General features: G+C 31.8%; 2 protein-coding genes across 5 annotated transcripts; one reads left to right on the forward strand and one right to left on the reverse strand.

The window, feature by feature from the left end:
• The first annotated feature begins 8,057 nt into the window (after positions 1-8,057).
• Positions 8,058-12,457, forward strand: LOC109805463 (succinate dehydrogenase subunit 6, mitochondrial). Of its 3 annotated transcripts, none has more exons than XM_020367544.3 (4): positions 8,058-8,211; positions 8,527-8,740; positions 11,342-11,444; positions 12,135-12,457. In XM_020367544.3, exons 2-4 carry the CDS (start codon positions 8,555-8,557, stop codon positions 12,284-12,286), a joined length of 441 nt encoding a protein of 146 aa, XP_020223133.1. In that variant the 5' UTR covers positions 8,058-8,211; positions 8,527-8,554; the 3' UTR covers positions 12,287-12,457. The 3 variants fall into 3 exon arrangements, with proteins under 3 accessions (XP_020223133.1, XP_020223135.1, XP_020223136.1); XM_020367546.3 differs by having other exon boundaries at positions 8,101-8,216; XM_020367547.3 differs by having other exon boundaries at positions 8,170-8,263.
• Positions 12,458-14,626: 2,169 nt separating this feature from the next.
• On the reverse strand, positions 14,627-17,142 carry LOC109806571 (glucan endo-1,3-beta-glucosidase 14). 2 transcript variants are annotated; one of them, XM_020369019.3, is made up of 3 exons: positions 16,882-17,142; positions 15,631-16,685; positions 14,627-15,099 (listed from the first exon to the last, which is right to left on the reverse strand). In XM_020369019.3, exons 1-3 carry the CDS (start codon positions 16,943-16,945, stop codon positions 14,944-14,946), a joined length of 1,275 nt encoding a protein of 424 aa, XP_020224608.1. In that variant the 5' UTR covers positions 16,946-17,142; the 3' UTR covers positions 14,627-14,943. The 2 variants fall into 2 exon arrangements, with proteins under 2 accessions (XP_020224608.1, XP_020224609.1); XM_020369020.3 differs by having other exon boundaries at positions 15,097-15,319.
• Positions 17,143-17,373: the final 231 nt, after the last annotated feature.

The following is a 17,373-nucleotide window of genomic DNA, read 5'->3' on the forward strand; positions in this document are numbered from 1 at the left end:
AAGGTAAGGGAATCTTGTAGATTTATTTCTTGTCGTAATGTATGAGTTGTGTGTTGCATAGATTCATCAAATTGTAGTTGTGATGTTGATTTGAGTATTGCATACTTTGATGTTTAGTTTTCTTGTTGTTTTTGATAAAATGAAAAGGAATTGGTGATCCTTGCCTCTTAATGGTTGCATGTGTTGTATTTTGCTAAAATTGAGTTTTTTAAATGTTGAATTGAAGAATGCATGTGTTGGTTTTTCCTAGGTTTTAAAGCAAATTGTGATTTTGCCAAGTGTTGAATTTGCCATCACTTTGGTTGCAACGTCATGGCGTTGGACGTGATGTAGGTTAGGGGCTTTTTGCCTTATTAACGTTACATGCGAGATTGGTAGCGTCAGGTGTTAGTTAGTTAGGGGACCTCTAACTTGATCATGTCAAGCATCAAATGAGATTTATCAAACATGATTACTTAAGGAGTTCTTTGACTTCATGACGCTAAACGTAGAATTGGTGGCATTGGACTTGGGTTTTGTAACGTTTGACATGGTGTACAAAAGGACTTCTTATCTTATTCATGTCGGACACAAGTGGAATGACATCGACGCGTGGGTAAGCCAATGACTCTCTACCTCACCAACACTAGGCACGAGTTGAATGACATCGGACATTGTTATGTTGAATGGAAATTATAACTTAGTTGTTTTCAATGTTGATCTATGATGATATACAATAGTGTTCTAAGTTGGTAATTAATTGGAGTTGTATGAGGTAGAGTGGTAAGATGATAAGTTATATATTGTTGCATGAAGTTGTGTTACGAATGCTCGATGTATGTAGTTGTGTTGTTAACTTAGGACTAGGTGGGGAATGTTATTTTAAAAGATGAATATCCTATGAGGATATGTGTTGTGGTGCTTTAAGAACCTAGTTGTTGAAAAACCCTTATTGAGCATAGTTGTCTCTTGAAGTAGAGTGTTGAATCTCCTCTAGGGTTTTAGTTAATACCATATACGGACAAGATCGAGCCATACTGATTTAAAAGTGATCAATCAAGTATCATACAATGTGAGACCTGTACCTTCTCCTCCCTCTCTCATTTTCCTTTCTCCTCTCTCATTTTTCCTTTCATTTCTTCCTGAAGCTCTTTCGTTGTGGTCTTCTTTCTCAAGGCTGAAGTGGTGGAGCTTAGGCTATGAAGAAGGATTTTCTTCCTCCATTCTTTTCTTCTTCTTTGTTCTTCCCTTCTTCTTCCTCGTGGAGCTGGGATTGAGGTAAGGGAAGCTAGAACTCGAGTTTGTCATACATTTTAGCTTGCATGTAGTTGGTCTTCATCTAGGATATGATTTGGGGGTTGATTAATTGATCTGGGTTGGTTGCATGTGGTAAAGCTGAAACTTTGTGGTTGTTCTTGATGATCTCTTGAATCTTTGTGCATGCATGTTGTGATTCTTGATGTTTTTGGGTTGCATGTGGTTGGTAGTGGTGCATTTGAATTGTTATATGGATTGGGTCTCCTTGGATTGCAGGTTCATGGAAGATTTGAGTGAAAACGAAGGTGAAATCTATGGAGTTTTGGAAGTTCAGAAACCTACAGCTATAGCCATGGATTCACAGCTATTGCCGTGAAGGAAAAATGAGCTTGTAGAAACCCACAGCTATAGCCGTGGATTCACAGCCATAGCCGTGGGAGGGAAAATGGAGTAGCAGAGGCTTGCAGCCATGGCTGTGGGGAAAAATTGGGGTGGCAGAAACTTGCAGCCATGGCCGTGGATATGTAGCCATGGCCGTGGAAAGGAAACTGAGCTGACAAAAATCTAGAGCTAAAGTGCTGAATTGAGCGCTGCAGCGATGAGTGTAGATGACTGAATTTGGTCTTAGAGTCTTCATAAAAGTTGTAGCCTTGGATGTTAGATTTCCAATGGAACCGAAATCACTCAAAAAGGAGTTCTAGAACTCCAGATATTGTTGTTTTAGTGAACATGGGTCGAGTTGTTAGTATTAGTTATAGCTGTTGCGGTTTTTGTAAGTTTTGACAAATTAGATGATGGAATTAGGACTTTATGTCTTCATAAGAGTTGTATGAAATCTTCTTATCTTTAATATGAGATGATGATGAGCATGGTAGGAGTAGTATAACTCCATATACGCTGTTTTATGTGGAGGTTTCCATTTCACAAGGAGTGATTTGGTTAAGTTGAAAGTTGTTTTTGGTGCTTAGGTTGATTGGTGTTGTTTAGGTGGGTAAGTTGGTATGATAGATGGGTTGTAAACATGTAGTATGAGTTGTGTTATGTGATGAAAATGTTGGGTGTTGATAATATGTGATTAAATATTGATTAATGATGTTGTTGGTGATGCTTTTGTGATGAAGATGGGATGTAAATGAGATGCATGTTGTAGTTGAGTTGTGAAGTTGTGTAGTTGTGTATAGGTTCTAAATGAGTTGTTGTGCTAAATAGAAATGTGTTGAATATGTGATACGTTGTTAAAGTTGTTATATGTTATGTGTGGACTATTTATATGTTGTGAAATATGATGAGATGATCTAGTTGAAAGTTGTGAAGTGCATGATGATAATATTGTGAGTTGTGAGAAGCATGATGTGAAGTGTGTAGATGTGTTGAGATTTATATAGAAGTTATTGTAGACTGTGTTGCTAAGTTGTTAGAGGAGAGTTGTATGTTGCTATAAAGTTGTATGTTATGCCATGTGTTGAAAAGATATTACTTTATGATGATTGAGTTGTAAATTCTGAGTTGAGCTGATAAGCTGTTGAGTTGACTATATTGTTTAAAGTTGAAATGAGTTGATAATTGAGCTGATGAGATGGTAACGATGTTGTTAAAGTTGTGAGTTGACTACGTTGTTTAAGTTGAAAGTTGATTGAGAAGATAAGTTGAAAAGTTGTGTGTTGTTTAAGTTGTTGAGTTAAGCTGTGTTGTTGAGTTGTAAGCTGATTCAGTTGTGATGATAAGTTGTTGATCATTAGGACTAGAGGAGATGTTTTCGAAGTTGCTCATCTAATTGTGCGGATTGAGATAGTTGTGGTGCTCTGAGAGCCCAATTTGTTGAAAACCCTCCTTGGGAAGTTGTCCCTTGGAGTGAATGTTGTGTTGTTCTCCTCTAGGACTTAGTTGGTCCCATGTGTGGGCAAGGTCGAGGCACACGTGTACAAAGCGACCACGGTATAGGGGCAAGGTCGAGCTATATCGATTACAAGCGGCCAATTCGAGTAAAGTACGAAGTCGAGAACTTAGTTCCTAACCGAGTATCGGAAGGTTATAGTATTTAGAGGATAGTCAGTAGGCTAATCTCATATGTGGCTTAGTTAAGCTAGCTAATGTCGTGGTAGGCCTAAACCTAGCTGATCTATCCTGACAGAGTACTATACTTCCTTGTTTAAGTGGCAAAGTTTGAGAAATCGTGAAGTTGTGGATTGATATCCAAATTTGTTGTTTACCTAGCAAGCCCAAAAAAGGTTCTTTGTTGTCGGTTCTGTAAGGCCTAGCCACTTAGACTGTTCACCATGTTGTAGGAGATCTCCGAGTTGAAATACGTGACGACGCATAAGTTGTTGATGAGTTGTTTTATTGTTGATATAAGTTGTATATATTGTTGTGTTGTTAAACTGTGATTGTGTTGTTTGTTGACACTGTTGAGGATGATGATAGTGCTGTTATGTTGTAAGTTACTTATTTGTATACAAGTTGATGATGATGCTAGCGTCGCTAGATTACCTGTGTTGTAAGTTGCTTTTAAACATGTGTTGTTGAGAGGTGTGCAATACATGTGTTGCTTGTTGTTATGATGAATATGGTAACTATTCCAATGTTTTGTACAGTAGTTATGTTGAAGTGTTAAGACAGTGGTGATATGTTGAATCAAGTTGAAATGACGTTAAGATGTATAGTATATGTGTTGTTGTCTTCTATGTTGGATGTGAAGATGATTATATAGTTGGTGTGTTGCATATTTAATTATTATAAGTTGTTTATTGTCTCTAGCTTACCCTTGCATGTTTCCATGTGGTTTGGACTGCGATGATCATACGATGTATGAGAGCAGGACAAGGATAGGTTGGGAGATAGCTGCTAGAGGCCACAAGAGGTGCCTAGAGTTGGATATTTTTTTGTAGGCTACCTTATAGTAGCATATTTTTTTGTATATAGCTAGTTGTTGTTGGTTGTTTGATTTGCAACTTGTGTTGTAATTATTTTATTATACTATTTTAGTATATATATTTCAGTAGTGTGTAATGTTGTTTCGTAATGTGATGACTACGACGAGTCGTTACATACAAGGCTGAGAGCCAAAATTTCTAAGTTTTGGAAAGGACACAATATTTAAAGGGTAGTCGGCGGACTAATTTTATATATGCATAGTTATGTATGCTAAGGTTATGGTAAACTTACACCCAAATTGTTTTATTCCTAATAAAAATACTAGACTTTCCTAGTTTAATTGGCAAAACTCAAGAAATCATTTTATGTTATGGGTTGATATCCAAATTTGCTATTGATATCACGTTGTTAAGTTGGTTTAATAGGGTTAAGCTACTTAGACTACTCACCTCATTGTAAGAGATTTCTTAATTGAAATATGTGCCGACATATTATGTTGTTGTGTTGCTATGTTGCAATATTTTTTAAGTTGTGTTATTGAGTAGTTGTGCTATGAGTAGTTGTTGTGTTGTAAAGTTGTATTAATGATAAATCTATGTTGTAAGTTGATATATGTTGTGAAGTTGAGCACTGAGTCATCATTATGTTTAGATGATGTTATGTTGTGATATGATGATATAACTATCTTCTTTTATTTTATGTTGTCTATAAGCTTACTCTTGCATTTTCCTTATTGTTAGACTACGATAATCATATTAATATGAGAGTAATGGATTATTAGGATGGAAGATTGACTGCTTAAGTGTCATGTTAGAGATAACGCTCTTTTATTAGAGGCTACCGTGATGTAGCTTGTATAGAGTATGCTTAACCAATATTAGAATTATGTTTTTAGTAATATACTCTATGTATATTGTATATATGTATAGAAATTTATTATAACTCCTTTAGAAATTTTATTTTTTAAAGTTATATTGATAAAAATTACTTATATTTTTTATACTCTATACATATATTTATTAAATAAATATTCAAATATTATTGTATTATCACATCAATATAATTAAATTAATTATTTATTTTCTCAACTTAAATATCAAGTTGTAAAATGTATTAATTTACCGAATCGTTATAATATTTAAAAATAATATAATTCAAATTGATATTATACCAATCAAGTATCAAAACTCAAGCTCATTAAAATTAATCTCGAATTGGATGAAATTAATGGAAAAGTTGGATTATGACCACTCCGTCATAATCCTTACTACTTTTCACGCCGTCCTCGTTCAGCTAATGGAGGTGTAGAAATTTTAAAAGCATAATTTAATAATTTTTTATTTACCTACATATAACAGTTTTAACTATGAAAATATAAGTATAAGAAAATTATAATTCTTTCTTCTATATTTACTACTCAATAATTGATCGAGATTTTTTTTCATAACAATCATTTCTATCTTAAATAAAGTTATTTTTAATATAAAAATAGAGTTTAATAGTGTTACAATGTAAAAAATTTAATACAATCAACTAATAAAAAAATAAAATTTATATTATTTTTAAAATAATTATTATAAAAATCAATAAATCTATTATGTGAATTGTGATTCAATAATAATATTTACATTGTGGATGTATTATTATTAAATCTTAAAAAGTATTAGTGGTTTATACTAAAATAAATAAATATATATAAACATAATAATGGAACAAAATATTATTACGTTGCATCATAAAATATCTAAAGAAAAAATACATTTTGAATATATTTCACTTCACTTTATATTATTTCTTTTTGTTTTATCTCTATTAGATATCCCGTAAAATCAAGTAAACATTCAAATTAGTTCTCAAATTTGAAAAGCACCATTATATTTGTTTTACATTAAAAATTATTTTGAAAATCATACTAAATTAGATAATTCGATCAGTCGGATTGAGAATCAATGAAACGTGTAATCTAATTATAAATTATAACTAGACAATTCTTGAACCAGTAAAAAATTGTTCGAATTGGTTTGAAGCCAATATAAAAATCGGTTTGAAATATCCTTTTTAAAATAATATTTTTAAAAATATTTTTTAACTTTTTATTGAAAATTTTAAAACTTTATTCAAATAATTTTAATAATTATGATGATGTATATTTAATAAAATTTCTAAATTAAATATTTTTCATTCTTTTCTTATAAAAAATATAATTTAACCATTTATATTAATTTGTATATTTTTATATCTTAAGTTTTTATATTTTATATTATATTAATTTAATATATTTTTATTTTAGATATAAAGTTATTCTTGTTGATGAATATTACTATATTTTATTAAAATTTGAACTTAGATATTATATCATGTTTAATTTAGATTTGAGTATACATTAAATGTTAAGGGCCTATAGATGATGTTATATTTAAATTAGTATTTTGACTTGTACAATATACAAGTATGTTTATTATATATAATATAATTAAAATTTATAATAAGTTATATATAAAAAATATTATATTTAAATATATAAATTATATTTAAAATAAGTATATATAAATATTTTTAAACATATAAATTATATTTTAGATTTATGATAAATAATTGGTATTGTAAAAAAATATTTTTATTTATTAATAATTTATTTTAAAATATTAATATTTAATTAATAAATTTATAATAAATAAAAATTGAATTAGATAAAATATTAAAAAAATTTACAAACCTTCTTGTTGAAGAAAAATCCCTTAAAAATATTCTTGCACAAGATAGAAGTTTATGTTTAATTTATAAAGGCTGATTTTTTAGTGCCATAAAATTAGATATTATATTTACTTAGTATTATTTTATATATTATTAATTATTATTATTTTATTAATATTGATTTGATTACGATTCAATTACAGTTAAATTATTTAACCTTGAATTAATGTGTAAACTTGTTCAATAACTAGTATGATTTTTAAAATGCTACTAAAAATAAAAAAAAAATTGTAAAATAAATACTTAAAAAAAGGAAAAAATTAACAATGATGTTAGTCCAAACCTAAAAAAGAATGTGTGACTAAATTCACTAAAATTATAATATTGATATATATATATATATATATATATATATATATATATATATATATATATATATATGAGTTTATCACTTATACACTGTTAGTGTAAAAAAATTTTTACATTGGCAACCAATCATATATTTTAATAGTGTCATGTCAGTTGCTTATTTAATGAAATAATAATAAAATAAGTAACTTTAAAAGATATGTTTGGTTATCAGTATAAAAAACTTTACACTGACAATGTATAGATGATTAACTATATATATATATATATATATATATATATTCAAAGATCAAAATAATAATAAATAATTAAATTTAAATACTTATTTAATATTTTAAATACTTATTTGATAATTTCTTAACTTTAAGAACCAATATAATAAGCCTTACAAATTTAGGAAGCACAATGAGTGTTTATTTATTCCTATAAAATCCTAGTAATTTATATATTTATTTTGATTTAAATAAAATTAGACATGTATTAACTTTTATTTAATATCCTAGTTTGCTTTTTTTTTAATAAAAAAAAACATTTTTAGGAGTGTTTTTTTTCTTCTTCTTAAACTAACCCATTGCAGGTAATTAACTCTTAGATGTAGCCACTCTTGTATATTTAATACAATCAACTATATCGTACATAGTGATAGTGTTTTTAGATTTAATTTGGATTTTATTATTGTAATTTTTATCAACTAAATTTTAATATTTTAAAATAAATTATCAATAATTAAAAATTATCTTATACAGAATATAATTATTTATTATAAATTTAAAATATGAATTATATGTTTAAAAATTTGGATAGAGATAAACTTATATAATTTATATATTTGAATATATTATATAATAAATAATCTATTATTAAATTATTGTAATTCACATAGAAAGTAAAAATGTTACAAAAAGAAAATATATGACGCAAAAATGATGGATCTGAAAGCATAATAATGGGCATTGTTGTCTGAGTTTTCAGTTCGTAAAACGGGGCTGCTAGCTAGAGCGACTGTTTATCTTGGTCATCCATACTTTTGTAGCTGCTTCGGTAATGTACTCTTATTCCCCTTTTGGTACTCCGAGTTTGCTTAATTGAGCTTGTAATCCATCCAATCGATTTCTTTCAAATTATTAGCATTTGTTTTTTCTTTTTCTCCTTTGAAGGAAGATATCCTGAGTGATTCTGATTCCAATTAATTTACGAATAGGAAAATGGGTGTATTTAATTCGATTTCGATTAAGATTTGGCTTTCACGGGAATGATTTATGCGAAGAAATTCTGCGTTTTTGATGTAGTTATTGTATTTTACATGATTCAGTTATGGATCTTTTGTGTTGAAGTGAATTTGGTTGGTTACTGCAGAGGGATTCAAGTGAAAGGGAAAGGAGTGATGGCAGACAACGCACAAGGTTCGTCATCGCAGTCCTACTGGGAAGGCTACAAAGAGTTTTGGTCAGAGAGGTTTTCCTTTTTGGGCAACTATTCCAAGTTCATCAACCGTGATAAACCCATCCCTTCCTGGTCCACCTCTGATGTCGAGGAGTTCATTGCTTCTGATCCTGTTCATGGGCCCGTGGTAATGATTCTCTCACTTAATCATCCCCATTTGTGTCTTCTGAGGATGTCGTCATAGATAGGTGTTCTTTGCTTTGTTATTTTGAATGTTTGCATATTCTTTCTATATCATTTGTTTATGTTTTAGTGTGGGGTGTTCATTTGGGTGTTGTGTGTGTGTGATTGGTTAGTTTTAGTTTGTAATTTTACCTTCTTGTGTACTGCATGTTCTAATCTGGTTTCTGATGTTATATTTCTTGGTGTTGGGTTTTCTTTTTTAGTAAAATGCTACTTGATTTAATTGCTATATTCCTGTTCTATGAAAAATTTATTTGGACTACGAGGACTGTTATGTTACAAACTGTTTATAGAGAGCATATATCCAAAGAGATTCCTTCTTTGCTCGCTTAGTCAGAAGTAGAAGACAAGTTGTGCTTTACTTGTATAGGAAAGTCTGGGGGAAGGTGGTGCGGACTCTTATGTACTTGTCCTTTTATTGATAAAGAAAACACGTCAAATGTAAAATTGTAAAAGCTTTAAATCTATTTATCTAGTATAAAAATGGCATAAGACTTTGACAAAAAGTTAGTGAGACTAATTAAAGAACAAAAACATTTAAGAGTTTAAGATACATGTTTGCACTTGCACAATGAGTTGGAAATTTCAGCATTTTTTTTCATTCATCAGTCCTGCTTCTGTCCCAATGTTACTGCATTTATTTTTAGTTTGTTTACACTAAGAATACACATCTAGAAATGGAAAGCAGTTGCTCCATCTGGGCCAGATGGAATAAGCCACTGGTCTCACCTAAAACAAGGTGCTATTGTGCCAGTAACTCAAATATGGAACCATATATCTGTATATTTTGCATTCCTGGCCCTATGATGCCAGGTTGGCCACACTGCATATCTCATGTCTGCATACCACTTCAATTGGTTTTGCATTATTCACTCCATAATCTTCAGTATTTTTATATGAATTTTAAGTATTTACAGTCACAGATTTAGAAAAATAACATTAGATGACTTGTTATATGGAGTCACTCACAATTATGGTTTTAAATTATGGCTAAGTTTATTAAAATTGTGGTTGTGATGTTGTTAGTTGATTGCAGAAACTTCCCATACTTTACTGATGTGGCTGCAATTACCATTATGGATAGTAATTCAAATCCCATCTCACAATCAATGAGGGTGACACTTTTAGGCATTGAGTTCCATTGTATGAAGCTATGTTAATGTTTTCTGGTTAGTTTCACCTCACGTTGATAAAATAATCACTTTTTTATTACTTAAAATACTGATTATTTTCCTTGACACAATTATTACCAAACACCCTCTTAATGAATTCTGGCTTCTTTTGAAGTTATTAGGATACTCCATTTGTAATACGCTCAATCTTGAGTTGGGCATTAACCATGTGTGTTTCTAAAGTTTTGTCCTTTCAACATAATAGAGTTCTTCCATCAACAGAACATCCCTGGGACATCAATATGGTGGTCATCTCTTTACATCATTGGTTGGTTTCCCTAATATGCATTATTGTATAATGTCATCACTCATTAGACATAGCATTTGTCTATATTCGATTGGTTGTCATTCTAATAATCCGAAGAGATGAAAGAACTGAGCATGTTTCCAACACCACTGGTGGGACGATCCTCTTGAAACTACCTCCAATAAGATGCTATTTGACAAGCAACTTGAATGTGGCACCAATCACCATATACATGTCAGTTTTTGCTTTCTTGGCAATGTTATGTCAGGTTGGCTGCACCGCGTCATTCACTTGCTATCTTTAGTATTTTCGCACTACTATCTAAGTGTTTAAAGTTACCAACTTAGACAAATAATCTTTAATGACATGTTAAGTGGAATTGCTCCCAGTAGATGATCGGTACTTTTAGGCATAGGCAGATTTAATAGTTACTACTTACTAACCTATGAAGCAAAGTTAAGGAACTCTGATTTCCTTTGAAATTATTGGGATGCTCCATTCTAATCTAGTCAATTTTGAGCTGGGCATTAACTATGTCCTTTTCAAATGTTTTGTCCTTTCAACACAATTGAGTTCTTCCATCAATTGAATGTCCTTTAGACATCATTATGGTGGTCATCACTTTTCATCATTCATTGATTTTACTAATATGGATTATTGTTGTAATGTGATCTAACTAGTAGACATGACAACATTTATCGACCTTTCAGTGGTTGTGATCTTTATAATATAAAGGAATCAAAGGGTGATCCCTTGAAACATCCCCTGACTCTCCCCAAAAGAGGAAAAACATATATTGTATAAAACAATTCATAATGGGACATTATATTTTTTTGTTTCATTTGTTATTGATCATGTTGAAGCTGATTCTCTTAATAAATGGAAAATGACAATAAATCTATGTTGCTAACCCATAGTGTACCATTAACTCTTTGTGGCTGTCAAGTTTATTGTATGTTGCTAACCCCTTTTTATATCAGTAACTGTTTGTGTATGTTATCATTTTCTGCATTTTTTGAAATATGAATATTTCACCTGCTGGAATCTGAAGTTAATATTGAGTTCTTACTTCAAAATAGCTGTGATCTGAAATGCTGCATGGGTAATTTCCTTTTTCTGATTTCAGCTGAAAAGTGCTAGAGAAGCAGTGCAATTCGGCCTCACCGGAAGTGCTTTGGGAGCATTGTTTACCGCTGGCTATGCCTGGAAATATTCAAGGAGTTTACATGGTAATCTACTGCTTCTCATACTATTGAAATCTTCTTCTACAGCATAATTCTTTTGGATATTCACTTGATTATCATATAGTAAGCAAAAGCAGGCATCATTATTGCTTTGTTGACACTAGAAAATGTTTTAGACTCTAACTTGGTTTTATAATATTTCGCATACAAAGTTTTATGTAGGGCAAAGATATACTTTTCATCCCTTATATTATTTATTGGTATCAATTTAGTCTCACTTTAATTAATTGAATCAATTTAGTCCCTTATTTTTAAAATGTATATCAATGTTTGACCTTCCGTTTTCTCCGTTTGAATACTTAACGGATGTGACACATGACATGATGTCATGACACGTGACATGATGACATGACACGTGGTATGATGACATGACACGTGGCATGATGACATGACACGTGACATGATGACATGACATTTGGTATGATATCATGCCACGTGTCAGATCTGTTAAGTATTTAAATAGAGGAAACGGAAGGTCAAACATTGAGATACATTTTAAAGATATGGGACTAAATTGATTCAATTAATTAAAGTGGGACTAAATTGATATTAATAAATAATATAAGGGATGAAAAATATATGTTTGCCTTTTATGTAGCTTTTTGTCATAAAAGTAGTATGGAAGTATTTCAAATACGTTGTTAATCTTTTTCTTCCCCCTACTATATTGATCAGGCGCTGGACTGTCATTTTTAGCTGGAGGTGTGTTTGGGTGGACTTTTGGGCATGAAATCGCAAATCATGCACTTCAACTTTACAGGGTAGACACATTGGCTGCTGAGGTCAAGTTTCTGGAGTGGTGGAATAAGAAGACTGGAGGGTATTAAAACAGTTGGCTTCTGGGAATTAATGTTCCATTTGTTATCGTTTCTTAAAAAATGAAGAATATTTTTCGGTTTGGCCAGTGCGATTGATGTTCACTGAATAAATATTTGTTGTGACATAGGTTGAGTTTTAAAACTAATGCATCATCGCAAAACAAATTATGACTTGTGCCATTTTTTCTCTTGTATTGTCTGTTCTTCATTAGTCTGGGTTTTTAATGGTTGGACTTGACTAGAGGTCATAAGAGCTGGCATTTTCATATTGTTCCACCGCTGGTGCAATCGAGACGACATACTCCGAGAGCAGTTATTTTGTATGAATACATTTGTACAAAAAATTACTACCAAGGTTTTTTTTGACTAATCAGGTCACTAATAATATATATGCTAATTGGAGTAAAAATTAAATTTGAGTACTGGTTTGTAATTGATTTCTTCGTAATCTTTTTTTATTACTATCACATGACTTCCACAGTACTGGTTTGTAATTGATTTTTTTTTTATCCATCGGAAAGAATACAATTATTACAAATATGACGAGTTGAATCGCACTTAGGTCGTCTTTTGGATGAGTTTGCGTACTTAATTTTAGATAAATTTATTTTTAGCTTAAATTTATTTTTACTCTTTTAAATTTAAAGTAATTTTTTTTATATATCAAATTTAATTTTTTTTTTTTTAGTTTCTGTAATTTGAAAAAATATTATTTTAATTCTTATGATTAAATTTTGTTAATAAATTTGTGTAATATTGACATACAAAATTTACCATCAAATATATAAAATATACAATATATTATAAATATCTTAATTTGACACTGTCAAATATGTTACTTATAATTTAAAAGACTAAAATTTAATATTTTTTAAAATTATATAAATTAATAAGATTAATTTTAAATTTGAAGAATTAAAAATAAATTTAAACTTTTAATTTTTTTTATAAAAAAGAATGAGTTAATTTTTTTATGACCTTGGTGGTTCATGAATTTGAGTGATTTCGTTTACGTTTTGTAAAATTTTTCTATCGAGAAATATATAACAGCAATATAGTATACATTTACTAAATGTTGAATTGACAAAACAATTAAGTGAATTAAAAGTTTTGAGCAATCTATGCACGACATTCGAAGTAAAACACATCCTTCAAAAAGAGGTTTCACAAAACAAAAGCACCTTAAATCGGTGGCTCATTTCTGTTATTTCTTTTCATGTTCAGGTGTGAGGCTATTGAAGCCAAAATATGTAGCCCCATCTGCTTGTTGCTCGTTTTCCAACTGCTAAACACTGGAATTTCTTCACAAAATCTTATCATAAGTGATCTCACAGCGGAAAACTGTAAATTTTCCTGTATGTTGTACACCGGGGAACTTGGTTTTTGTTTGTTAAGTGACACATGGAGACCTCCTATTGAGCCACCCCAAACCATACCTTTCAAGACCATCAATGATCATCAAAAGTTTCTGAGGAAAGGTAGAATTGAAATGCTGAAAATAAGTTTGCATACATTCCAAGGTTATAAAAAGAAAAACTTATGCAGCCGTTGAATCATAGTTACAAAGGTACTTCTGTATGCAAGCTTTTAATGATATGACAATCTTTTTCGCCATTGCCCCTTAAAATTTAGCAGGGCCATGTTGAAGTTCGTGCAGGGTGATAGATTTTGACTTAATGTGTATCAGTGGAGATCTCCAGAGTGTTTAACACTGGTATTCTCATCAAACTGTTTTTCCAATTCTGTCTTGGTCAAAGCACTAGCTGAAATTATTATGGGATGGGGCCCCTACTTAGGAATGTGTCATATTGGACTAATAATCAAAATTTAAAAAGGCCAAAATGCTGTCATATAACAGTTGTCTGCAGGAAGCAATTTTAAATCAGAATGTTCAGTTCCTCAAGGCGATGACGATGCAAAGGCATTTGGTGGGATTTGTTTGCAAATTGGCCTTGTATTTTATTGTGCAACTTTGTTTTCTCTTGAGGTGGGTCTAGTTGAGAATTTGAGGGGCTCATATGCACATACACCTTCATTTATGTCAAAGAGCTAGACCAATGCTCATCATGTTCTGATAAGGCTGAAGTTTGATTGTCCCCTTTAAAATATAAATAAAATAGAAAAACTGATAAAGCCACCTTTGGAAAAGGGGTGGGCAATGACCCTATGCTGACGGTTATTTGGCCAGGGAATAAAGCAGAACCGTCCTATTGTCCGCTTGAGGATAATAAGAGGCAAACAAAGCCTTAACTTTGTGCACTTTAATTACATTTTCATTGTATCATATCTCTGTTGAACTTTGTACTATGATAAAATACACAAGTTGATAAAAGGGGAAAGGGGCAAAGATTAGTAATACCAGGAATTACTTTTATATTTATTTATACACAAACGAGAACAGTTATGGATTCCACGTCCCATAATAAGGGGCTTTTATTAGCATCCAATGAGGTGAGGCATAAGGCAGACAGGACTAGCCTCTATAGTCAACACCTTTTCCTCAAGCAGCAACTTACGCATATATTGTTTTCTTCTTTGGATGAATCAAAACAATTCTACAGAATCAGCAATATACAAACATATTTCCTATTTGACAATTCATATAATAAAAGAATAAGGTGGCTTTTGGACCTTATCTACCTAAAAATAAGCTCAATCTAACGTCATCACCACATGCTTCTTGCTGGATTGTGACTAATAATGGTGGGGTAAATGGGTGAAAGTGTAGCACTCAATAAAAGGTGATCTTCCAATTGAACTTGAAATGAATTGCCATGCCTCTTCGTTGCCCCATCGATTAGGAAGTGTGTTGGTCCTGATTTCTGCAAAATAGGTACCTTTAATATAGATTATACTAGAGATACTCCATTTTGCAACTTGAAGGATGTAAAATCCCAACTTTTCGTTATTTTGATATATACAAATGAATCACTCCAAAGGATAATAATAATAATATTCTTCTCAAACAAAGCCACAAAGGGCTGAAGTCAGCAAATACACACACATCCAGAAGAACAAGCTTTGAAATTCTTTTGATGATACCTGTTTCAAAGTAAAATTTGATTTAAAGAGATGAAAAAAAAAAAATAATTAGATTGACAATGATGAGAATGCACCAACTACTAACTACCTATGTAAAAATAGCAGGATAGTGTATACTTGAGAAAATATTTTGCTAAAATATATAATCATAAATTTGACTATCTGTAAATTACATATTGACCCTTTTTAAATCGAAACAATTCTCTCAATTGTCTAAATTAACATTTTCTTTTTCTGTCATACAAGTGCTGTTATATGCTAAATAACTTTTGTAGAGTTGGGGGGAAGAAAAATCTGGTTTTTATTTTTACCTTTGTCTTAGTGGCAGAGGAGCTAAGAGAAATTGAAGTGGCTGAAGTGGATGAGGCTGCAAAAGCAGCCAGGCCTACATTGTAAGTCATACTCTCATCAGGTTGAAAGAGGCCATAGTTCCTTTCGGAGGTTGCTCCAGTCTTCAAGTCTTCATTGAACAATGCAAAAAAGTATGCTTCCAACCTCATTCTAGGACTCAGTGGTGTCCCTTCATTTGCCATTTGCCTTCTCAACAAATTCCTGTTGTACGTTTGAGCATTCTGCACTGTGGCACCAGCCTCATCGAGGTCCCCTTTGGAAGGCCAACCAGTCTCAGAGACCCTAACCTCTATGCCACTAAAACCCAATTTAGCAATGGCAAATGAGACTGCATCAACTTGAGCATAAAGCATGTTATCATAGTGTAGGTTGGTGTTAGGGTCAACCATGCCTTCATTAGGATTGAATAATACATAGTCCAATGAAATCTTATTAGGGTCATCCTTGTAAGCAAAGTAAGGATAGGCATTGATCCAAAAGGGTGCCTTGGTAGTGGACAAGAAGTTTAAAAATTGGGACATGATCCCAGAGATCTCACTCTTGAAACTACCAGCTGAAGGAGGGTAAGATTCTTGAAGCACTTGCAAGGAACATGGTGTTGAAACGTGAATGTTGGAGTCTATGCCTAACTGAACTAGAGCATTGTGAATGTTAACAACTGCTGGTACAAGATATTGAATAAGAGTGGTGTCACCATCAGTGAACACCTCATTCCCCACTTGAATCCCTGTGATCTTTGTGCCAGGGAGGTACGGTTTTATGTGGCCACTCACCCATTGAAGGGCTTGTTGGGGATCATTCAACTGGTTTAGTATTTGATTCTCAATTGTCACAATGACCTCAACATTTGAATGAGCAAAAACACTCAGAATCTGAGGATTGGTGTCATAAATTCTTGTTTTGGTGATCTTCAAGTTGCTGAATAGTTCAAGGACTTTGTCTGGTGAAGGCAAATTGTTAGCTACTTGGCCGTAGTTGATTCCAAATGATGCAACACGTCCAAAAAATCCAATATCTGTGGTTGCAAAACCATTGAAATTTGTTACTTTTTCCATAGAAAGATTCATAGAAAAAAAAAAAAAAACAAACTTATTCTACTTTTTCCATATCAATGTTATCAAGTTAGTGGAGCTAAAAAATTACAAAGAAGGAAATGCAACAACAAAACCATGCATAGAGAACAGAAAAACAAAAGAAAACAAGCAAGGCACCTGCTGAAAAAAACAATGTCACAAAAAAATAGGTGACTGCCATTCTTCGGATAAATGCTGCCATTGTGACTTGTGTTTCAAAATGACTCAAAAATTGATAGATATAGAGTTGGTATTTTCAGCAAGGGAGCTTCTTTCTTCTCTTGTTTGCAAATATTTGGAGGCAGAAGAGAAGAAAATAAGAGGCGTTATTATGTATGGTTTTCACTAGAGTGGTTTGGTTTGGGTTGCCTTAGTGGTAAGGTCTTTTTTAATTTGCTTCGTTTGTCATTGTATTTATATTGTTGGACAAGGTTGTCTCTTTCCAACTCACGCCAACTTCCAATGTTTTGTAGTCTCGTAAATGCCCTTTAGCCAAGTCACTTTCTTCGACCAAAAGCAAAGAAGCATTCCATTTCTTGGTAAAATACTAGAGGCAAGCCATCAACCGCAGGATCCCAAAATTTAAGGTTAGGTGAAATTTAGTTGACCCTTATTCTCGTTCCGTATACT

Source organism: Cajanus cajan, chromosome 3 (assembly GCF_000230855.2).
Source record: "Cajanus cajan strain Asha chromosome 3, NIPB_CcT2T_4, whole genome shotgun sequence".
Taxonomy (NCBI): domain Eukaryota; kingdom Viridiplantae; phylum Streptophyta; class Magnoliopsida; order Fabales; family Fabaceae; genus Cajanus; species Cajanus cajan.

Excerpts from the sequence above, each read along its gene's own strand:
- LOC109805463 (XM_020367544.3), top strand. The coding sequence starts at position 8,555 with ATGGCAGACAACGCACAAGGTTCGTCATCGCAGTCCTACTGGGAAGGC. Across the intron at positions 8,741-11,341 it reads ATCCTGTTCATGGGCCCGTG|CTGAAAAGTGCTAGAGAAGC; the intron begins GTAATGATTCTC and ends TTCTGATTTCAG. Across the intron at positions 11,445-12,134 it reads ATATTCAAGGAGTTTACATG|GCGCTGGACTGTCATTTTTA; the intron begins GTAATCTACTGC and ends TATATTGATCAG.
- LOC109806571 (XM_020369019.3), bottom strand. The coding sequence starts at position 16,945 with ATGGCAGCATTTATCCGAAGAATGGCAGTCACCTATTTTTTTGTGACA. Across the intron at positions 16,686-16,881 it reads GACATTGTTTTTTTCAGCAG|ATATTGGATTTTTTGGACGT; the intron begins GTGCCTTGCTTG and ends TTGCAACCACAG. Across the intron at positions 15,100-15,630 it reads CCTCTGCCACTAAGACAAAG|AAATCAGGACCAACACACTT; the intron begins GTAAAAATAAAA and ends CCTATTTTGCAG.